This window comes from Rhinichthys klamathensis, unplaced genomic scaffold (genome assembly GCF_029890125.1).
Source record: "Rhinichthys klamathensis goyatoka isolate OS25496 unplaced genomic scaffold, OSU_Roscu_1.1 h1tg000111l_1, whole genome shotgun sequence".
Classification (NCBI taxonomy): Eukaryota; Metazoa; Chordata; class Actinopteri; order Cypriniformes; family Leuciscidae; genus Rhinichthys; species Rhinichthys klamathensis.
Window position 1 is genome coordinate 6,386,314 of NW_026606649.1, and position 23,708 is coordinate 6,410,021.

The 23,708-nt window shown below is 40.7% G+C and overlaps 1 protein-coding gene across 2 annotated transcripts in view; it reads left to right on the forward strand.

Moving 5' to 3' along the window:
• The window catches only part of itga6b (integrin, alpha 6b), a 28,958-nt gene extending 5,940 nt beyond the window's left edge, over window positions 1-23,018 (forward strand). Inside the window, exons 2-26 of one of the 2 annotated variants that reach the window (XM_056254374.1) lie at window positions 10,482-10,609; window positions 10,699-10,778; window positions 11,998-12,259; window positions 12,635-12,766; window positions 13,490-13,703; window positions 14,166-14,359; window positions 14,682-14,770; window positions 14,867-14,994; window positions 15,255-15,344; window positions 15,954-16,015; window positions 16,141-16,304; window positions 16,690-16,836; window positions 17,766-17,881; window positions 18,108-18,261; window positions 18,349-18,432; window positions 18,527-18,606; window positions 18,721-18,798; window positions 18,896-18,998; window positions 19,173-19,346; window positions 19,460-19,558; window positions 19,876-19,986; window positions 20,764-20,862; window positions 20,984-21,109; window positions 21,263-21,362; window positions 21,929-22,062. In XM_056254374.1, the coding sequence (XP_056110349.1) occupies window positions 10,482-10,609; window positions 10,699-10,778; window positions 11,998-12,259; window positions 12,635-12,766; window positions 13,490-13,703; window positions 14,166-14,359; window positions 14,682-14,770; window positions 14,867-14,994; window positions 15,255-15,344; window positions 15,954-16,015; window positions 16,141-16,304; window positions 16,690-16,836; window positions 17,766-17,881; window positions 18,108-18,261; window positions 18,349-18,432; window positions 18,527-18,606; window positions 18,721-18,798; window positions 18,896-18,998; window positions 19,173-19,346; window positions 19,460-19,558; window positions 19,876-19,986; window positions 20,764-20,862; window positions 20,984-21,109; window positions 21,263-21,325 (2,977 nt within the window). In that variant the 3' untranslated portion in view covers window positions 21,326-21,362; window positions 21,929-22,062. Of the gene's footprint in view, window positions 1-10,481; window positions 10,610-10,698; window positions 10,779-11,997; window positions 12,260-12,634; window positions 12,767-13,489; window positions 13,704-14,165; window positions 14,360-14,681; window positions 14,771-14,866; window positions 14,995-15,254; window positions 15,345-15,953; window positions 16,016-16,140; window positions 16,305-16,689; window positions 16,837-17,765; window positions 17,882-18,107; window positions 18,262-18,348; window positions 18,433-18,526; window positions 18,607-18,720; window positions 18,799-18,895; window positions 18,999-19,172; window positions 19,347-19,459; window positions 19,559-19,875; window positions 19,987-20,763; window positions 20,863-20,983; window positions 21,110-21,262; window positions 21,363-21,928 lie in introns of both variants that reach the window. The other variant, XM_056254373.1, reaches the window with a different exon arrangement.
• Window positions 23,019-23,708: the final 690 nt, after the last annotated feature.

Sequence of the window (23,708 nt, forward strand, 5' to 3'; positions counted from 1 at the left end):
ACAACATATGCTCTAATAAATGTAAAATGTGTTTGAAATCCTCCAACTGGATGGATTCCTAAAGCTAAAAAGTCTGTGTCCAGCATACACAACATGATTTTCTGCTAAATCTGTCAACTCCAACTGCCCAATATCTGGAGACTGGATAGCTAAACTACGATTCCTCCAGGCTGTAAATTGTGGCAATAATCTAGGCAAGAGTTGTTTAGTGCATTCCAGCCTTAAGTTGTTTGCATTTCAGAAATTATTTGTTTCTACTACAAAGCTCATAAATGCCAAAATGAATCTTAGTGTGGCTGTGTTGGTATTGACAGCAAAATGCACATCTATTCTCTTGTATAATCAAAGAAAGTGCAACAAGCAACACTGGCTAAGTGGCATAACAGGAATTTGTGTTGAGGTTGCTACTGTTAGCAACCATTTTGGTTTTTACATGATGTCACAGTCAAATTGGAGCTTTCACAAAATTATGTAAGGACAAAGATATGTAAGGACAAGTTGGAAACTAAAGTTATGATAAGTCTGACATGGCACACTGAAATGCACCATTTTTATAATACTGATATTATCCTATTGGTTATTGTCTATATGACTGTATCGTAACTTAAGTTCACCAGCCTTTAGCCTATAAACTTTTAATGCAAGCATATTGCTGATTTATGAACTGATTGAAATAATCTATTTGGTCAAACATCCCAACACATGAGTGGCTATTGCTGCAAGAGTAAAAAAGGTATTTTGCAAAATACTTTACAAGATCCATTTTTTCATTTGCCAAACCTGCAGTTTTTTCCTTCCTATTGAAACTATATGAAATGCGTAAGAAGTCAAGACCATTTGCTCTCTAGAATGAGTAATTGCTTAATTGTTTCTTTCTCATTATGTTGAGAGCCTGACATATTTAACAGTTGAGACATAATTCTCTGTGTCTGTATCATGATTGAATGCCAGTGTCGGACTCTGGCCTCAGGACACATGAAGCTCTATCTCTGAATAAGCTCTCAGTAAATAGAATAGTTGTCCTCTCTGTTCTCCCCTCCCCCACCTGCACATCTCTCTTTCCTTCTATCGCTTTATCCCTCTCACTTTCTGAATCTTGTGCTGTGGACTTTTTTAAAAAGTTTTAAAATAAAAATGTATGGTTCTTGTGTAATGTTCTCTCCAATTTATTTATTTGTTTATTCTACCTTGGAATTTTGGGCTTGTTTGTCATGTGTGTATATATATATATATATATATATATATATATATATATATATATATATATATATATATATATATATATATATATATATATGCAGAACCATCTCAAAAAGTGAGGTATATATCCTTGGGGTCCGTGAGGTAATATGTACTATTGGTTACATCCCCCTGGGGAGTGATTAATGGAGACACATTACATTACCCACAATCACACACTACCAGACTTTCAAGTTGTTTCAAATACACAATGCGTCTCTATAGCACGCATTGTGTATTATCGTGTTATTTATACGCGAAAATGAGTTTTACGTGCATATGATACGCAGTGTTCGCGTGCATTTGATACGCAGTTCATTTGCGTGTAATACACACGCACCCCACACCACTACTAAACCTACCCTAACCAACTCATGCGTATCGTATGCACGTAAAAACTCATTTTCGCGTATAAATTACACGATAAACACACTGCGTGCTATAGAGACGCATTTAGTGTGATCGGGTTGCAATACATCAAACTCATTCAGGAACATGTGCCTCGTTGCTTTGAGACACATGACCGATGAAAACAATACTGTAAAATATGCAAAACGTGTTTGATATCCTCTCCAACTGGATAGATTAAGATTTGTGAAGCTAAAAAGTCTGTTCCCACTGCCCAGCATACACTACACGATTTTCTTCTACATCTGTCAAGTCAATATCTGGAGACTGGCTATCTAGCTAATCAACTAGCGTCGATTCCTCCAGACTGTAAATTGTGGCAAAAATCTAGGCAAGAGTTGTGTAGTGCATTCCAGCCTTAAGTTATTTGTGCTTCAGAATTGTTTTGTTTCTACCCAAATCATTTGGGGTTTGCAGAATGGAATGATGCTGTTTAGGAGTTGACTGTGATCCAGATTATAGCAATTTCCTGAAACATGTAGGCCCATTTAGATGGGATGCGGCTTCAATAACAAAGCTTTTAATGAAATGTAGGGGTTTTGTGTGCAGTCATTTTGGGAAATGTTGCAACTACAGAGTATATATCAACCCGATCTCATGAGGAAATTTAACTATTTTACGAGCTGGCAATTCCGTATAAATTTGTAGGGATGGTTATTATTCCTATGGTTTGATTTCTTCGAAAATGTATTAGATGTTTTAGAAAAAAAAGTAAGCATGAAGGTCCGACATCAAACCATTACAGTGTGTTTATATGAGTGTGTTATTATATTATATATTTTTTATGAATGTTTTGTAAGTAATATCTTTTGTTGTTTTTCTTATTATAGATCATAAAAGACACTAGAATGTTCTTTGTAATGTTGTTGGATGTGTAATGTGGATCATTTCATCCTGTGCATTGCGTTAGATTTAATGTAATCATGAGCATTTTCATCAGATATATAGCAATCTGTATGCTCTTGAGAGTGGAATGAATGGCAGGTATTCAGTGGCTATTTTTGCCCAACACAGAAAAGTTTGTGTTGCCCTTTCAGCAAAACAGTGCTGTCTCTGTCTGTTTGGAAAATGTGACTCTAAAGCTATTCTCTTTTTGTGATCCAGACACAGAGTCTTGGTCTATACGCTTGTTAAATCTTAGGCACAGAAGGAATTGGATGGGATTGATGTAATTATCAGTAGATCTAGGCATGAAATACACTTCTGAAAATGGGGGAAATTCCCACCCTTAAATGCCTCGTGTGTGTGTGTGTGTGTGTGTGAGGTGTGGTGTGGGGTGGGGTGGGGTGGGGTGGGGGGGGGGGGGGGGGGGGGTTGGGGGCATGTTCAGGCCTTGGAACATGCAAACGACTCGGTTACTAACGTAACCTCGGTTCCCTGAGAGGAGGGAACGAGTATTGCGTAATAGCTTTACGCTATGGGAAAACTCCTTTTCTCGAGAAATATTGAAGTCTTTATGTAAAATGCATTGCAGCTGCACAGCATACAGCAATGAGCGAGGCAGCTCGGTCATTGGCTGTGCTGCGGCAACTTGCACGAACCAATGACGGGGCGACTCTGAACCCGCTTCCAATGAGCGTGCTTCGCGCCCACGCGCGTCAGAGCCCGCCAAGATGGGCGTGGCCAAGGGCTATATATTGGGCGCCCCGTCGTCTGAGTTCTTTAGGTTCAATCGACTGAAGCAAACTGACCAAGCACAAGCACGGCAGATTACGCAATACTCGTTCCCTCCTCTCAGGGAACCGAGGTTACGTTAGTAACCGAGTCGTTCCCTTTCGAGAGGTTCCTCCTATTGCGTAATAGCTTTACGCTATGGGAACGCCATGTAAAACGCCGTGCGTGCTGACTTCGCTTCTATTAAGCCGGAGGCCGGAGCCTGAGCCTTTGAGCGAAATAATTATCCAACGAGCCAGCCGAAGGCGGGTTTTATAAAGGACAACGTGGAACGGCCCGATGGGCGTCCAGAGACACACACAAGCACATTTTTATGTACTGTCATGTATGAAAAATCCTCCACATCAGTTTCAAAGATGTGATTCTATGAGGGAGGAGACAATGCTCAGCATGTACACACCCCAGCCTATGATAGCTAGACCGACAGTATGTTAGAATGCAATGAGGGGACCTGTAGGTTATAAAACCTGATAAATGTGGACGGTGAGGCCCAGCCTGCAGCCGCACAAATATCTTGAATGGGTATCCCACTCGACCACGCCCACGAGGAGGCCATGCCTCTCGTAGAGTGAGCTCTGATGCCCAAGGGGCACTGAAGGCCCTTGGCTTCATAAGCCAGCGCTATAGCATCAACTATCCAGCGCGATATTCTTTGCTTTGACACAGCCAGACCTTTAGTGCGGCCGCCAAAGCATACGAACAACTGCTCTGTCTGTCTGAACAGGGCAGAGCGTTCCAAATATACTCTGAGTGCCCTGACCGGGCAGAGTAAATTAGCGTCACTTTCGTCTGCTGGGGACGATAGCGCGGCCAAAGATATCACCTGTGCTCTGAAAGGAGTAGAGAGCACCTTAGGAATATACCCGTGTTTTGGCCTGAGGACAACCCTGCTGTCGTTAGGTCCAAACTCCAGGCAGTTAGCGCTTGATGACAGCGCGTGCAGGTCGCCCACTCTCTTGACCGAGGCGAGAGCCAGCAAGAGAGCAGTTTTGAGCGAGAGCTGTTTAAGGTGCACAGTTCGGAGGGGTTCGAACGGGGCACGCTTAAGTGCGTCCAGGACCGTGGCCAGGTCCCAAATCGGCACCGAGGGGGGGCGTGGGGGATTCATCCTCCTGGCGCCCCTCAGGAAACGAACAACTAGGCAGTTTTTCCCCAGTGTGCGTCCTTCGACCGGTTCATGTGATGCCGCTATGGCAGCCACATATACTTTGAGCGTGGAGGGGGTGCGGCCTGCCTCCAACAGCTCTTGTAAGAAAACGAGCACACTCGGCACTTCGCATGTCTCAGGATTCAGGTTCCTGGATTTACACCAGTCACTGAACACCTTCCATTTCTGGGCATATAAGCGCCTCGTAGAGGGCGCTCGCGCCTCAGTGATGGTTCTCAACACTCCACTGGGGAGGTTCCCGGGAATCCGTTGAGGGGCCACGCATGGAGGGCCCACAGATCGGGGCGGGGATGGAGGATCATCCCGTTGGCCTGCCTGAGGAGATCTAGCCTCAGTGGAATCGGCCATGGGGCAGATTGCGTCATCTGCATCAGTTCTGGAAACCACGTCTGGTTCTTCCAGAGTGGGGCTACCAGGAGCACTGCACATTTTTCCTCCCTGATCCGACTGATGACCTGAGGTAGCATCGCGACCGGAGGGAAGGCATACAGCGGTCGGCTCGGCCAGACTTGGGCGAGCGCGTCTGTGCTCTTTGAAAAGAAGAGAGGGCAGTGCGCATTTTCCTTGGAGGCAAAGAGGTCGACCTCTGCTCTGCCAAAGGTTTGCCATAACCACTGAATCGTCAGGGGGTGGAGAGACCATTCTCCTGGGAGAACTTTGTCTCTGGACAGCATGTCCGCTCCCTGGTTCAGAACACCTGGCACATGCGCCGCTCTCAGCGAGCGCAGGTTGCGCTGGGACCATAGTAGGAGCTCCCTGGCCATCGAGTGCAGGGAGCTCGATCTGAGTCCACCTTGACGATTTATATGCGAGACTACCGTCATGTTGTCCGTTCGGACTAGGACGTGCTCGTCCTTCAGGTACGGGAGCAGGGCTCTGAGAGCCAAAGCGACCGCTTTCAATTCCAGACAGTTTATATGTAGGCGCTTCTCCGGGTTTGACCACAAGCCGGAGACAGGCCTGCCCTCGTAAAGGGCCCCCCAACCTATTTTGGAGGCATCTGTCGTGATCATTTTTCTCCTTGTGTTCACGCCCAAACTCACGCCGGACTGATACCAGTCGACAGCTTTCCAGGGCGTCAGGGCTTTTATGCAGCCGTGATTTGCTCTGATTAAAAAGTGGCCCGAGCGCCATGCGTGAGTGGGGACACGGCTCTTGAGCCAGCGTTGGAGAGGACGCATGTGCAACAATCCTAGCTGGAGTACAGCTGATGCTGAGGCCATGAGACCGAGCATCCTCTGAAATCGCTTGACGGGGGCGCGCGCACCCGCTCTGAACGATGTTGCAAGGCGCCGAATAGTGAGCGCGCGCTCTGATGAGAGGCGTGCTGTCATCTGCACCGAGTCTAGCACTATTCCCAGAAAAGAAATATTCTGGCTGGGGGATAGCATGCTCTTTGCAAAATTGATTTTTAGACCTAGGCACTCTAGATGACTGATAATCCAAGACCTGTGTGTCACTAACTGGCTCTCTGATTGTGCTAGTATTAGCCAATCGTCGAGATAATTTAGTATTCGCACTCCCCGCTGTCTCAGGGGGGAAAGTGCTGCATCCATACATTTCGTAAATGTACGGGGTGCCAGTGACAGGCCGAATGGTAGTACTGTGTACTGGTATGACTGTCCCTCGAAAGCGAATCTCAGGAATGGCCTGTGATGAGGCGCTATTGGAATGTGAAAGTAAGCGTCTTTCAGATCCACTGACAGAAACCAATCCCCCGGGCGAACTTGCGCGAGGATATGCTTGGTTGTTAACATTCTGAACGAGCGAATCATTAAAGCTTTGTTCAGATGTCTGAGATCTAGGATGGGGCGGAGACCACCATCCTTTTTCGGGACGAGAAAATAGCGGCTGTAAAAACCTGCCTCGCTCATAGAGGGGGGCACTGTTTCTATAGCGCCTTTCTCTATCAGTTTGAGCATCTCGGTGCGTAGAACATGTGAAACATCTTTTCTCACTTTCGTCTCTACCACTGCTGTGAAGCGGGGCGGTCTGCGAGCGAATTGGAGCGAGTAACCGTGTTTTATTATGTTCAAAACCCATTTCGGCATGTCGGGGATATTTTCCCAAGCTTTCGCTCGCACAGATATGGGCTGAATGCTGGCCGGGGGCGTGTCGCAGTGACGTATGGCCCCCGCCAGCGAATCGTTCTGTGTAAATACCGAGCTCACAGCTGTCAGCGGCGCGGGCGCGCGCTGAGCAGCTTTGTTGAATGACGAGTGCAGGGGTGCGTGTGAGATTACAGGCACGCTCGCTGTAATGCTCACAGAGTGAGATGGGGAAATGTTTAACACTGTGTGTATAGTGCTTATGGGTGGGGGTGCATAGACTGTGGTAGGCACGCGCGCCACTTTCATAAAACTTCCCGCTCGTGGCGGGAGGTTTTTGGCCATATAAACAGTGTTTGTGAGATGGGGTGCGTGCATAACAGCGGGCACACGCGCTACTCTTATACAACTTCCCGCTTTTACTGGGGAAGTGTTTATAACTGTGGGAACAGTGCTTGTGTGTAGTGGTGCATACGTAACAGTTGGCACACAATCTACATTTATGAGGCGTCCAGCCTGAGCTGGGAAAACTTTTGGCACTGAGTTTACAGTTTTGATATGTGGGAATGCGCACTTTGGTGTGGACACGTGACCCTTTAATGACACAGGCAGAAAATAGCTCTTTATGTGATTTCTGTGTGTCGCCGTAAAAACGGCGTTTGTTTGCAGGTGGGCGAGCTGTGTGGCTGGCACATTGGCTGCTGTATAGACATTTCCAGCCGCCTGTGAGGGGACTGGGTAATGCTTTAAACGTTTTGGAGAGAACGGTCCGGCTCTTGCGAGACACGCGCTCTCCCTTTTCATCCCTGTAGCTAGGAGGACTTACGAGGCTCTGGGTTCAGCACAATCCTGGGCCGAGGTCCCCGTCGCTCGGGCGGCTGTTTCCTGTTGGCGGAGCGCGAGCGGCGTCGAAAATCCGTTTCAGGTTTGGGCTGAGAAACGGGGGGCGCCGTCTTAGCTCGCTGCTGCTGAGGCGGCCGTTGGCGGCTCTGCGATGAGCTAGATCACTTGGGCAGGAAGTGACGCATAGCCTGTGAGTCCTTACGGGCTTCGGTGAAGCGCTCGGCGAACTCCTTCACCGCTGGTCCAAACAGGCCGCTTTGGGAGATAGGCGCGTCGAGAAATGACGCCTTATCTGCATCCTTCATTTCTGTTAGCGTCAGCCACAGATGGCGCTCAAGGACAGTCAGGTTAGCCATAGCACGGCCGATGGATTGGGCGGTGGCTTTTGTAGCTCGCAGCGCTATGTCAGTGGCGCTGCGTAGGTCCTTAAATGCCTCAGGATCGGGTCCAGACTCGTCCATACTGCGGAGAAGTTTGGCTTGAAAAACCTGGAGGACAGCCATAGAGTGAAGCGCTGATGCAGCTTGGCCGGCGGCGGCATATGCGCGACCGGCGAGAGCTGAAGTAGATCGGCAAGGCTTCGAGGGATGAGAAGCTTTAGCTTTCCATCCAGCGTTGGAGGGTGGACACAGATGATTGGCCACAGCTTCCTCGAGGGGCGGAGTCCCCTCATAGCCTCTTTCTTTCGCGCCGTCCACAGAGGAGAGCGACAAAGAAAAAGAAGGCTTCAGGCGAGCGGAGTGCGGGGCTTTCCACGACTTCGTGAGTTCGTCGTGAACTTCCGGGAAGAAGGGGGAGGGTCTTTGTCGAGGGGCCTGTCGGCGCCCCTGCAGGAACCACTCGTCCAGTCGGCTGCGGGCGGGTTCTTCCGGGGAAGACCAATCGAGCCCGAGGTCTTCCACGGCCTTAGAGAGAATGCGGACGATCTCAGAGTCCATGCTGGAGCCCGCGCTCGTGCCCGCTAATGTCGATGGCGCGGGGTCGAAGGACGAGCCCGGCCAATCGTCGGATGCAGCATCACAGGAAAAACTGTCATCCTTATCATCGTCATCCCCTGACGCGCCAAACGAGACGAGCCCCATCGCTCCGCTGGAGGGGTGCTGGTCCGCCTGTGTGAACTGGACTGGCGGCGGGGAGTCTTCGGGTGGTGGTGAAGCACGCAGGGATTGGCCCGGCGTGACATCACTGCAAACCGCGTGCTCCGGCGGCCTCTGTGAGCGGCGTTTTTTCTTTCGCGGCTCGACTAGAGGAGATGGCAGCACGGAAGAGGTGGGCTCTTTCGCGGTGAAAACGGCGAAGCGAGCACGCAGCTCGGTGAGGCCCAGGGCGTCACACTCGGGACATCCGCCTCGAGTAAGGGCAGCCTCTGCGTGGTCCGGTCCCAAGCAGCGGGCGCAGATGATGTGACGATCCCCGTCCTGAAGAGGGCCTCGACACGAGGCGCAGGAAGGCATTTGAAACAACGCCTTGGAAATTTGACTCTTTTAGAAAAAGTGTCGCGGGGGCGAACACTGATAGCTTTGTAAAAGGATATAGATGGTGCGCGCCGGATGGCTTAGCAGAAGGGCGATCGAAGGCGGCTGAAGGCGCCGGCGTCCTCGAAGCAGTCCTGCTGTAGGCTTGTCGACGGCGGCGGCGAAAAGACTCCAACAAATCCGGAGGATCCAGCGAAGAGAAGGTTCTTTGCTGAAGGAGATTAAATCTAAAGAACTCAGACGACGGGGCGCCCAATATATAGCCCTTGGCCACGCCCATCTTGGCGGGCTCTGACGCGCGTGGGCGCGAAGCACGCTCATTGGAAGCGGGTTCAGAGTCGCCCCGTCATTGGTTCGTGCAAGTTGCCGCAGCACAGCCAATGACCGAGCTGCCTCGCTCATTGCTGTATGCTGTGCAGCTGCAATGCGTTTTACATAAAGACTTCAATATTTCTCGAGAAAAGGAGTTTTCCCATAGCGTAAAGCTATTACGCAATAGGAGGAACCTCTCGAAAGGGAACACATGTTCAGCTGACCATAATTCAGTTAACCAACAGCAAAAAAATATGCCTTTGCTTGTCTGATTCCTGAAATAATAAATGAAATGCGACTTCACAAACTTGAAATTGACTGCACTTGCACTTAGAGTTTTGTCCTGTAAATTCTCATAAAATGTGCATTAATTTATACATTAAAGGCAGTACCCTTAAGGAAATCTTTGTATCGTATTATGTACATTAAGGGTACATATTACGAAGGTACTAATATCCACCTTTTACCTCTTAAGGTAAATTAATGTATGCATCTGCAAAAGGTAAAACAGTGTATGCATCTGTAAAGTTCCTGGACATTACCCATTTTTATTCCTTCAGGATTGTGGGAAATGTAGGCTTTCTTTCAGTCAGACCCTTTTTGTCTATGCCCACTACGAGAACTTGTGTAGCTAAAATCTGTGATGTGTTGGGATGAATGTTATCGCTGAACCAGTCAATCCAAAGAAAAGAAAAGAGCCTTTCACTCTCATAAATGAAGTGAAACCAGAGATACAGCCATTGAGTGGTGGATACATAGGCTTTCTGTGGCCTACATTTCTTTTATTCAGAAGAGAAAAGATCTTCTCTTGAGTTTTTCAGTGGAAAGAATAGAATGAGTGCCCTCTCTAATACACAGTGTACATGTGTTTTCAGTGTGGGCTGTTGAATCTGCATTGTTTCTACTGAGGATCCTACTGAAAACCCATGTGTGGGGAAATAAAAGATAATGATGCCATGAAGCCATTTACTTTTTCAAAATCATCATAAGCTCAAATATTGCTCCAGACTTTCAATTGTTGACTGAGACAGTTGAAAAGAGTGTATCTGATTGATCATTATATGATCACCATTTTACAACATTATTGCTCATGTTTCCACAAAAAAAAAAAAAGTTTTACTTCTTGACAAGCATATTAAAAACCCTATTCACACAATGCTCATGCCAAGTATGTTATCTGCTTTGGTTTCTGAGTCTCTTTTGTGTAATTTGGAGCTGCATTAGCAAGAAGAAGAATGAAAGATCATAATTTTTTTTATATGAAATTCACAATATTGCAAATCCATGAGTAAATTTCTGTTTGTTGGTTTACAGGTTGCTGGTTGGTGCCCCAAGAGCTAAATCATTGTCCAAGCAAACGTCCACAATTACGGGAGGGATGTACAACTGTGACATAACTTCTCCCAGTCAGTCATGCCAACGAGTAATGTTTGACAATGACGGTAAACGCAAACACATAAAAACATGACACATTATACGTTATAATGAGTTTGTGTGTGTGTTAAGTGAGGTATTTTTATTGTGAATGTAGAAAACTTGAATACCGAAAATAAGCAAAACCAGTGGATGGGAGTGACTCTACAGAGCCAGGGACCTGGAGGAAAGATATTGGTAAGAGAGAGAGAGAGAGAGAGAGAGAGAGTGTGTGTGTGTGTGTGTGTGTGTGTGTGTGTGTGTGTGTGTGTGTGTGTGTGTGTGTGTGTGTGTGTGTGTGTGTGTGTGTGTGTGTGTGTGTGTGTGTGTGTGTGTGTGTGTGTGTGTGTGTAAATTAGGGACGCAACAATATTAAAACTCTGACCAATACCTGTAAGCTGTAAGCCAATAATTATTTTCATGTCATGGCTGATAACCGGTAAATGCAGATATTTAGATTCATATTAAGATATTAAAATCGATCATGTTATATGCTACAAGTAAATTTAGGAATTACAATGTACAGTATAAAAAAAATGGATATTAATTTTAAGATTAGCTAAAGATGACATTGCTAAGTGTAAAAAATAGAGGAAATGAGCAAGCCAATAACCGATATGGTACCGATATATTGTGCATCCCATAGTTTTAATGTAAATTACTGTACAAGAGCTGGTTGTCATGTCTGTATATCCCTTAAAGAGATAGTTTACCCAAAAATAAATAAAATCTGTCATGATCTATTCATCCTTCAGTTCACAAAAAACAAATGCAATTATGGTCCAAAGTGTTTAGTGTTTATCACAATAAGGCCTCTTCAGTTTTGTGTGAGGAACAAGCCAAAATATACAGTAAATTGACTGTAATTCATGTATTCCACCCTAGCTTCTAAAATCCTATTCAAATATTTTACATGTCCAAATCAACAACAAGATAAGTGTGTACAGTTTGTCCTTCTATAATTAAGTGCGTTCCTGTTAAATCAAAATTTCCCCTTTAAAAGACTTGAATAAGGTGCACTACTTTGTATGGACTTAAATGAATACATTTATCCTTTTATCACATTAAATTGATCGAAAGTGACAGTAAAGACATTTAGAATGTTACAAAATTTAAAACTTTTAACAAATTTTAATAAAGTAAATTTTAAAATATATTAAAGCAGAATAGTCATTTTAAATACTGATACTATTTCACAATATTACTGTTTTTACAGTATTTTTGATCAAATAAAAGGAGCCTTGGTGAGCAGAAGAGACTTTCAAAATTACCGACACCAAACCCGATGAACAGTATTTTTTTGGCGGGAATATCTTTTTGTAACAGTGCAAAGAAATGTGTTTAGTGATTATTTAGTTTAGTTAATTATATTATTCATTTCACTGATTTAATATGAACTCACCGTGTCTCTCTCCAGGTCTGTGCGCATCGCTACCAGCGGCGCTTATTTGTGAACACAAATCAGGAGCTACGTGACGTGACAGGTCGTTGCTACGTATTAAGTCAGGACCTGACGATTAATGATGCCTCAGATGAAGATGGAGGGGACTGGATGTTCTGTAACGGGAGAAACAGAGGACACGAGCGGTTTGGTTCATGCCAGCAGGGTCTGTCTGCTACATTCACAAAGGACTATCACTATCTGGTGTTTGGAGCACCGGGTGCTTACAACTGGAAAGGTATTGGAGGATTAAAGTGCTTGTATTTACTGCATGGATGTATTGACGTGTATAGGTGAGATCTTCATGGTACATTTCATGGTAAATCTTATTATTTTTGGCATATTCAATATTGAGTGAAAATTCAGCTTTAAATCATTTGTTAAGGTTAGATCAATTACAATGGCCAATGTCAAACAAAACCCATAATTCCCCACATTCGTGGCATCAGATTTGATTTGTCCGTTCATTGCATCTGACGTATTGTATTTTATCCCACACTATTTAAACTTTGACATCTTTGCTCCATCTCTTCACTCATTCACTTTCTCTATCCTCAACCCTTCACCCTTTTCCTTTCCTTGTTCACTCACTCCTCCACTGGATGGATATCAGGAGTGGTGCGGATGGAACAGAAGAACAGCTCTCTGTGGGATGAAAATATTTTTGATGACGGCCCATATGAGGTTGGAGACGAAAGCCGACTTGATCCAGAACTGGTGCCTGTCCCTGCCAACAGTTATTTAGGTGAGTCCATCCTCACATAACATTCCACATATCCATATCCATATCCCATTCTATCTATATCACCCGATCATTAGTCCATCATGTGACTCGCTAAAGAACTCTGGTGCAATTAAGTGAATAAACTTTTCAGCACAGTTTTAACATGTGTGTCGGTAGGACGCAAGGCATATATATGTATTGCCTTACCTTTTGTTTGGATTTACTCCTTTTTGCTTTGGCTGTTCTACTTTGTGCTTTATTGAGAACAAATCTTGTTTGTGCAACTGTAGGTGTGCTGTTCATGACTAGCATATCTAGTAATCATCCTGATCAGTTTGTGTATCAGTCACCTCCCCTTCAGGTGGCCAAGGAGAACATTTATGATGTGGCATCCAATAGCTATTTAGGTTTGTGGGATTTCCTGGACGCCAACTTTATCAATTATGTGCGTTCATCCTGGTCATTATACGTTCTATACATTGTGTCGTTTTTGTGAACAAATGTGAATGTTGTTGCTACATTACTGTATTTTTTTATTTTGTTGTTGTTGTTGGTTCCTTGTTTTCATCCATATCGCATGGGCAAAATGATGGAGTGTCCAAGTAGTCAATCAGAACCATGAATGTTTACATTCATGTTGTTCGTTGGTTATCATTGCATATTTCTTAATCACTGAAATAATTTCAGTATTCTTTTGCTTAACAAAACTGTAGCAAATCTTCTGATTGATTGTATCTGTGACAGGTTTCTCTCTGGACTCTGGAAAAATGCTGACCAAGAGGGGTCAGTTGACTATAGTTGCTGGGGCTCCAAGAGCCAATCACAGTGGGGCAGTTGTGCTATTAAAGAAGGAAGAAGGTAAATCATCCTTGTTGACGGCTGAGTACATACTAGAGGGTACCGGACTTGCCTCTTCCTTTGGTTATGACCTTGCAGTGCTTGACATCAATGGAGATGGGTAAGCTCCAAAATACATCATTATATATTATATTTCTAAAATAGTCTTTTTCATATTTTGTTTCATACTAGTGTTACTTTAGTGAATTACATGATGTGGCCATTGCAATGTTTTATTGCTTGTAGATCAGTGTTATTTTAGTAAATGTTTAAATTATTTTTTATTTTTATATTTTCAGTTTCAGCGTTGTAATATTTGTATTTAGTTTGAAATTTATATTTATTTCAGTTTCCGTTTATAATATCTTTAATTCGTTAGTATCTTAGCCTTATTTTATTTCACTTAGTTGACAAAGCAACATTTCTAATTTTCAAGTTTTGAATCTAATCATTCTATTTTATTTGATTTCAACTTAATTTCAATTAATACAATGAATATTTATTGTATATATTTTACATGTTTGATAGTTTAAGTTACAAATAACAACATGTATAATTTAACCTACACTGATTATTAAAACAGGTGGCAGGACATTGTAGTCGGAGCACCTCAGTACTTTATTAAAGATGGTGATATCGGTGGGGCCATCTATGTTTACCTTAATAAGGAAGGGGCTTGGGACAAGATCACCCCCAAGAGGATTGAGGGAGCCGCCAATTCCATGTTCGGTTTGGCTGTGGAAAGCATGGGAGATGTGAACCTGGATGGTTATCATGGTATGTGCTGGTAATGCAAAATACCTCAATGCAAACAGTTTCCAGGAAATATAAATAGAGAAGAAGAGATGCCCTAATGTACATAAATCTTTCAACCTTTTCACTCTAGAACTCACATTAAACATATGCATTATAAAAACGTACGCTAAACATAACATTACCTACTCCAAATCCTCAAATTCTTAACATTACACTTATATGTGAATCTATATAGAAGATAACATTTAAACACTTTTATAGTAATGATATAGAAATGATGATAATCACAAAGCTATTTTTTAATAATATAATTAGTAATATAACTTGTCATTTATTTTCTCAGATGTTGCTGTTGGTGCCCCATATGAGAGCAATGGAGCTGGAAACGTATATATATTCCATGGTTCAACTCAAGGCCTAACAAAATCCCAGGTTTAGCCATATATTCACTTTTCTTTTCTTTCAGTTGTCTTTCAGTATTAACACATTCTTTCATTTATTTAAAGAACGTATATTCAATAATTTCAGGTTCTTGAAGGAAAAGATCACAATGTGAAACTCTTTGGATACTCTCTTGCTGGGAATATGGATATGGACAGAAATTCTTACCCAGATCTGGCTATTGGATCTCTCTCTGATTCAGTGCTTGTGTACAGGTATAATCATATTGATAGACAACGCATAATTATTTGAAAGGATTCTTTATTAACAATGAAATAACACTATTATTTATTAATCATTGGTAATATTTAGCATTAATATTATAATACAAATAATTTAATAATAGTATGAACATGCCTTCATTTTATAAAATGGTGTAAAATGGCTACAAAATTTGCTATTCATTTAGCATTATAGATAAATGATTGAATTCATAAATTCACTGAATGCATTAATTATGTGTTTTACACTAAAGGGCACGGTCAGTGATCAGCATTGAAAAAGCTGTCACCACCACACCAAAGGAGCTAGACCTTACTAAGAAAAACTGTGGTGACAGTATATGGTGAGAGAACTAGAAACAAAACAAGCAATCCTTATAGGGATAGTTCACCCAAAAATGCTAATTCTTTCATTAATTACTTATCCTCATGTCGTTCCAAACCCGTACAACTTTTGTTCATCTTTGGAACACACATGAAGATATTTTTGATAAAATCTGAGAGCTTTCTGTCCCTCCATTGACAGCTACGCAACTACCACTTTGGCACTTCAAAAAATTCATAAAGAGATTGTAAAACTAATCCATATGAATTGAGTGGTTTAGTCCAAATTTTCTGAAGAGACACAATCACTTTCTATGATGAACATATTGAATTCACATATAAACATTGATCAGCGAACATAAACAAAAGCTCAACCGAACCTGTTTGTTGCACGAGAACAGAAGTTCAAATGTGATGGTAGTTGTGTAGCTGTCAATGGAGAAAGCTCTCAGATGTCATCAAAAAGATCTTCATTTGTGTTCCGAAGATGAACGGAAGTCTTACGGGTTTGGAACGACACGAGGATGAGTAATTGATGACAGAATTTTCATTTTTGTGTGAACTAACCCTTTAAACATATTACCAAATGGTAAACCTTTCCTAAAGCAAAGCTTTATTGTGCGTTCTAGCCTTGACGTGACAGCCTGTTTCATTTTTTCTGCCAACCCCAAAACCTACAACCCTAACCTGCGTAAGTACATGTTTCTTCTCAGTAATTATTCATCTGTGTTGTCCAGAATCTCATCTCTGTAAACAAATGCCAATGGTTTTGTGTTGTTTTGTATGCTGATGAACATGTCTTTTTCTCTTCTGCAGAGGTGGCATACATTATCAGGGTTGAATCTGAAAGGAAGAAACTTAATCTTCCTTCTAGAGTCATCTTCACCCAGAGCTCAACCAATGAGTATGAAAGCAAAGGGGTCGTGGAGCTAAAGGGCCAGGGCACACAAGCCTGTGTTACGAGAGGCCTCAGGCTGCAGGTACAGCAGATCAAAAGCAGCTTTACAGCATCCCATTTAAAGGGTCAAATAATAACTACTGAGTGACATGTTAACGGAGCCCCGCACATGACATGCAAGAAAAAAAAGGAAATCAAGGGAACGAATTAGTAAATCCTGTGCACGATTAGCCTACTCATTTTTTTCTGCATGTCATGTGCAGGGCTCCATACATGTTGTTTAAGTAGCAACATAAAGTTGCAGGGGGCAATTGTGACAACAACTCAACAGTTTTACCATAATATAGTGAAAAGGAAGTACTGCCACCTAGTGGTAAATAAATTGGGATTGTTTTTACATCGGGAGTGTCAATGTTAATGCTATTATGTTAATGGCTTTTAATAATGCAAGTATATTATGTTCAAAGGAAACCCTAAAAGACAAACTGAGAGGCATTCCCATTGAAGTCTCTGTGGAGATCCAGAAGCCGCCCACTCGCAGGAAGAGACAGACTGCTCTCCCTAACCTGCTTCCCATCCTGGACTCCAGTCAAGGAGCCAGTACTGTCACCAATGTAACCACCATCTTCTTAACCAATCAACAATAATGAGCTTTACGTCTTGTTTTTCAGCTATATACCATATCTATATACCATATTAATAATATATAACATACATTACACTCTAAAAAATGCTGGGTTGTTTTAACCCAACTTTGGGTCAAATATGGACAAATCCAGCCGTTGGGTTAAATTTTTTAATTAAATTTTTAACCCAATGTTTGGGTTTGTCCATATTTGACCCAAAATTGGGTTAAAACAACCCAGCATTTTTTAGAGTGTACCGTTCAAATGTTTGTGGTTGGTATTATTTTTTTAAAATGGTTTTGAAAGAAGTACCTTATGCAAAAAGACAATTAAAAAAATTATATTTTGAAATATTATTACAACAACTGTTTTCTATTTTAATATATTTAAAAAAATATATAATTTATTCCTGTCATGGCAAAGCTGATTTTTCAGCAGCCCATACTCTAGTCTTCAGTGTCTTCAGATTTCTGATCCTTCAGAAATCACTCTAATATGCTGATTTGCTGCTCAAGAAATATTTATTTTTATTTATCTTAGTTGAAAATGGTTGACTTACTGTCACTTTTGATCAATCTAATGTATCCATGTTGAATCCTGAAATTCTAAAAATAAAAATAAATCTTTCTGACGCTAAACTTTTGAATGGTAGTGTATTAGCATATAATAATCAGATTAATTACACAACCATTATTCACATCAATAACATCAGATAAATGTATTGAGTTACCTATTTTAAAAAATGTATACATTTCAATTTTCTGTTTGTTACCGTTCAGTTATATTTTAATTTATAGCTTTTAACAGTTTGGCAAAAAAAAAAAAAAGCTCAGCTTTTACATTAGACTGCTGAGGTAAACCTTTATCAATCACTCATATCTCATTCAGTATTAATTATGAATCATACTGCCTTTCAGGTTCAATTTATCAAGGAAGGATGTGGTGCTGACCATGTATGTCAGAGTGACCTGCAACTACAGTATACATTACACACCAGGGAACCAAACAGGGACATCTTTTATCCATTACCTGAGTGAGTTTTATTTGTTATTGTACATTTGTGGTGGGTTTCAATTAAATGACTATCATGTCATATTATTATGCTATAACTGCACACTCATGTCTTGTTTCAAGTGACATCAGTTGCGTAATTCATGAAAGCGAATGAACAAAGAACTCTTTTTATCAAAGCAAACGACAAAAGGAAGTGCCATGAAGAAGAATGTATCTTTAATCTCTCTCTTTCTCTTTCCTCTCAGAGAAAATGGAGTTCCCATTCTGTCTCTTAGCGATCAGAAGGACATCGCCCTGGAGATCAACGTGAAAAACAAGGGTGAAGATGCTTATGAAGCGCAGCTGACTGCCTCGTTCCCCAAATCCCTCTCTTATTCTGCCGTTCGCACTAAATCTAGTGTAAGTCCAGCTGCCAGATATCGAACTTATTTATTGTTTGTTATTATTATGAGGAATTTGTTTTTAAGTACTCCTAAATCTTTACAGGATAAACCGATCAGCTGTTTAGCCAATCAGAACGGGTCTCAAGCTGATTGTGAACTTGGAAATCCGTTCAAAAGAGATGCTGAGGTAAATATTTCAAATTATAATTGACAATATAATTGAAATAGTTGTAGTTTCGGTCTGGACTTAACATTCATGGAAAAAAAAAAAACTTTTTCAGACAACTTTTTACATAATTTTGAGTACGGGAGGAATTTCTTTGGAGACCACTGAAATTGAAATTGACCTTAAACTCAAAACGTGAGTAACAACATAATACTTGATAGTATACAGGCACATTATCAAAGCTAATTTAGAACTAGCCATGTCAATATTTACATATTGATGTATCCATTTTCTTTTCGTTAATTTCAGGACAAGTGATCAGAAGCAGTTACAAGCAGTCAAAGCCAAAGCCATTGTTAAGATCCAACTGCTGTTGTCTCTCACAGGGTTGGTTTGCAAACTGCAGTATTATTTCTCAGTTACACTTCTGATGATGACATCATCAATGTTCTGTCTTTGTGACATCATCATGTATCATCTGCAGGGTAGCTAAGCCATCTCAGGTCTACTTTACTGGAGAAGTCAAAGGAGAGAGTGCCATGAAACTGGCAACTGATGTTGGCAGTCCAATTGACTATGAATTCAGGGTAACTATTAGATTTCCTAACATAAAGCCTAACATCATTGAAGGAATTTTGTACATTTACAATACTTCCATTGATTGTATGAGTATTTCTTTAATTGCATTCTAGCTATCAAACATGTGAAGATATTTAGTAGCCTGTTAAAAGATGGATCCTGTTAATTATACTGACTGACAGGTTACAAACTTGGGCAAACCCCTTAAGTCGTTCGGCACGGCATCTATGATTATCCAATGGCCTAAGCATAACTCCCAAGGCAAGTGGCTGCTGTACCTCATGAAGATAACCTCAACCGATTTAGACAGCTTCAGCTGCTCCAATCAAGATGAGGTCAACAAACTCAGTTTGAAGGTAGTCCTAATATCTTAACTACAGTCAAAATGATCTTTAGTTTTCCCTCATGTTTCATAAATACATCAGTTGCTTGCTTCTATAAAGGAATTACCTGATTATGTGTTATCTAGGAGCCTTCAGTGTCACGAACTAAACGGGAAATTGGGGAAACTCCGGCAAAAGAGGGAACAGTCTCCCTTTTTACTGACAAGAGGAAATACACAGTTTTGGTAAGGTCACTCAGATATTCAGAAAGTATTCAGACCCCTTAATTTGTTATCACATTTTGTTATGTTGCAGCATTATGCTGAATTTATCACACTAAATTACTCACAATGACAAAGCAAAAAAAAAAAATCTGTGATAACTTTGCAAAAAGAAACAAATCTGACCCTCAAACCAATACTTAAACACATTTAAGCATAAGGCTGCAAAACTGAAGGGGGCTGGATATTTTCGGAATGCATTGTATGTATTTCCTTAGTGAACATTTATCATTGATAATCAGCCTCTTGTTTGTAATCCCTGGCTGGTGTTGTGTTTTTAGTCCTGTGAGGATGGGGCGGAGTGTATAACATTCAAATGTCCTCTAATGGGAATGGACAGCAATGCTGTCATTAGCCTGAGAGCTTACCTTTGGAACGCTACCTTCCTGGAGGTGAGTGTGATCTTTCATTAGAGGTGTGACCCTCATTTTTAAATGGTTTACAGTACATTTATTCAGAAACACATGCAATTCATACAATGATTTGAATGCAGATCTTCTACGATGAGCCAGATGTTAATTTCTGAATTAAAATTCAGAATATATATTGAGTAAATGTCAGGATGATACAGAAAAACATCCTTATTAAAATAGTGAAATTCTTGAAAAGAAACTTTATTTGGTAACACTTTACAATAAGGTCTCATTTGTTAACATTAGTTAATGCATTAACTAACATAAACCAACATTGAGAAATTTATTTATTAACCTTTGTTAAAGTTAGTTTTAAAATGTTCATGTTCATTCAATCCATCCATACATACATATTATTATAAAAAATATACTTATTAACAAAACTGCTTCGCTGCTTATTAATATTAGAAAAAAAGTGTTTAGGTCAAGGTAAAATGCCATGTGGTGGGATTAAACTTGGTTGAAAGTCTGTAAAATACTTTTTACATCGCAAACTATGTTTAAAAACCTTTTTTGAAAATCATAATCATATGAGATGCGTTCACTCATGTGCATTCAAGATGTATTTTTGTTTTTTCAAAATGCATATCACATATGTTATATGTGAGTTATATCACATAAATCATACCATTTTTTCTTGACAATGACAAAAGTATAAAAATAAATAAAAATGAACTTGAATACAACGAGAACATTTATATCATGACCCTTATCATTTGTAAATATACTTTTGCTAATTTCAACTATTTCTTACAGGAATATTCAAAATTGAATTACATTGATATTATTGTCAAGGCGTCACTCGATTTCAAGACCTCTGCTACAAATATACAGCTGAAAAATGAGCCAGCCCAGGTGAGGACATTTATAGCATTTATTCATTCCCCTTCCATGATTTGTTCCATGTTGGATCAATTTGACTTGATATGCAGGGCTTAAAAGAATGCACTTTAAAGTACAATTTGTCCTGGTACAGGTACGCGTTACTGTGTTTCCCGAACGCAAAGTAGCACAGTATGGTGGTATGCCCTGGTGGGTCATTCTGGTGGCCATTTTACTAGGACTCCTCTTGTTGGGCCTACTGGTCTTTCTGCTTTATAAGGTAAGGTCACATGACTCATTTCACAACCTGACCCATTTAGGATTACCTAAACCTGTTTTTACCTTCACTTTTATTCAACTTTGACAAAGTGTAAAACAGATTTTCATTCATATGACATTAAGTATTTAAAACACAAACCTTTACCCCTTTTAGTGCGGTTTTTTCGGCAAAAGCGACAAAGAACCTGAAAAAGAGAGGCTGACTTCAGATGCGTAAAGTGAAACAGACAGAGAACAAGAACCTCTTTCTTAGGGTAAAAGAACTCACAGATCAAGTTGACCTGTGCGCTCAGAACTAGCATGAACGGTTGAATTAGCCAATGCTAACCTACTGCTGTCTGATGCACATGCTGCCTGTCAATGCCAAATGTGGGGTAATGGTGGCAGTTTCCGTGGCTTTCATTGCTCGGTGATGAGCAAAATGCTATGAGGAATGCAAACTAATCATGACTCGTTGTTGTTGGAAAAGGGTTTATACTGTACATGTTTGCGTTCACTCTTACTCAGCTTCAGGTGCGTGTGACTGGGTATGACTGAATGTCTGAGTCTCTAAAGCTCTTTTAAGCCTTTAGATGTGGCTTGATTCAGGAACTTGCACATTTCTCTGGCCTGCTTGGGTTATTTAACGGAGCATCTCTCTCGCTTTCAGCACATGATTCTTGCTTATGTCTTCTTCAAAACATTGAATGTATTGTTCTGACCTCATGCTAGGCATGCTGCACACCCAACATCACTATGTCTTTGTTCGTTTTCCTGTAAAAATGATGCTGTAGGGCATTGTTAGCATGACGCTATTCTAATTGCCTGTTTTTCCGAACAGTGTGGGTTTTTCAAACGCTCCAAGTATGATGACAGCGTCCCCAGTTATAACGCTGTGCGGATAAAGAGGGAAGAGAGGGACTATATGCCGGGGAAAAAGGAAATGGATCCTCCGGAGAAGAAACAATGGATGACTTCTTGGAATGAGAATGAGAGCTACTCATAGCTAAATGCTAAACTGAAAGCAAACCAAAGACTTCCTTCCCAAGGCCTTTAATGCTTACTTTTGCACACACTGATCTCTTCTTACCGTTCATTTTCCATTAAAACATTAAAGGAAACATTTGAGATTTTATTCCTGGGATAGGGATTTTTAAAGATTGTATTACAAAATAGTGTCTGGAATACGTATAGTTAACAAGGATAGAAAAAAAATGTTTTGTTTTATATTGAAATTTGCTTTTCGTGTTCCACCCCATTTGCATATCATAGTTTAAATTCACTTAAACAATGTATATACATTTAATGTATTTATTCTCAACAGATTTTTCTGTTGTACAAAGGCCAAAGATTAAAAGTTTTTGCTTTGTTTTATGAATGGCTTGTGTGGGCCAGGACTTCTTGATATCCAGCTCAAACTGCCTGGATGAATGTAAATATTTGTGTCTTTGGATTTTTTTTTTTCTATTTGTTGCTTATTTGTTTAAACCAGTCAGGTACATATTTCATTTTCATAGGCAGGTTTTCACTGTACTTTAACTACAACTGGGACAGATTTTATTAGGACCTACTTTGTTATAATCAAATGTTTGATATAATATCAGTTGACTGCTACAATCAATTGTTAGATCAGCTTTTAAAGGATTCTTTTACTTTTTGAAGGTCATTTGTGAAAGTATCTTTGTTTGTAAAGTTGCTTTTCTTTAAAAACAGCAGCTGTTGGCAAAGCAAATACTCAAATAATGAAAAGTATTAATTCTGTTTAATTGTAAAGTGACATTTAATTTGACAATTGTATGTATTGTTTAAATTTTAGCCACTTACAAATGTATTAGCTCACGCAATTGACACTGAAGTAATGAAATTGATTATTAGAGATTCGTTTTCATTTTCTAAATAAAACATTTTTGCTGATCTTAAAATTAATGTAAGAGGTGCAAATGTTTTTAGTTAAACTTGGGGGGAAAAACAGTTCAATGTTTAAGGCTTTGTGTTGCGGAAAAATACCAGGTAAAGAAGCTTTGAAGTTTGACAACATGTAGTCACTCACTGATGATTAATGACATATGAAGACACAAAAAATACATTGGGTCTGAAAGAACAGATACCTGAACAGAAGGCACACTCTCAGAAGAAAAGGTACAAAAGCTGTCACTGCTCCTTTTCAAATGGAAATAATATGTACTTTAATGGTACTAAAATGTTCTCAAAGTATACAGACAAATCAAGGTTGAGCTACATAAAACAATGTCTCTGATACTTAGAGCTGGACAGGCACAGAAACTACAATCTTTTTACCTTCTTGCAATAACAATGATTAAGTTCCTTGCCCTTAAGGTAAAACTGTAACTCTAAAATTGTGTTAGCGTAAAGTAAATTTACTTGCTACATGTGTTTCTTTTTAATAATAAAAAACATTTAATTTTATTGTACTGTCTTTAAAAATGTTTGAACTTTATATCAGTTAGGATAGTAGTTTTTGTTGTGGTATAAAAATTGGAATTGACAATTGTGAAATTTCCCTGGTTTGTAAAATGTTAGTGTCTTAAAATAAAAGGTTACATGAGTGAATAACAACAGAAAAACTATATATATATATATATTTAATATATATAATATTT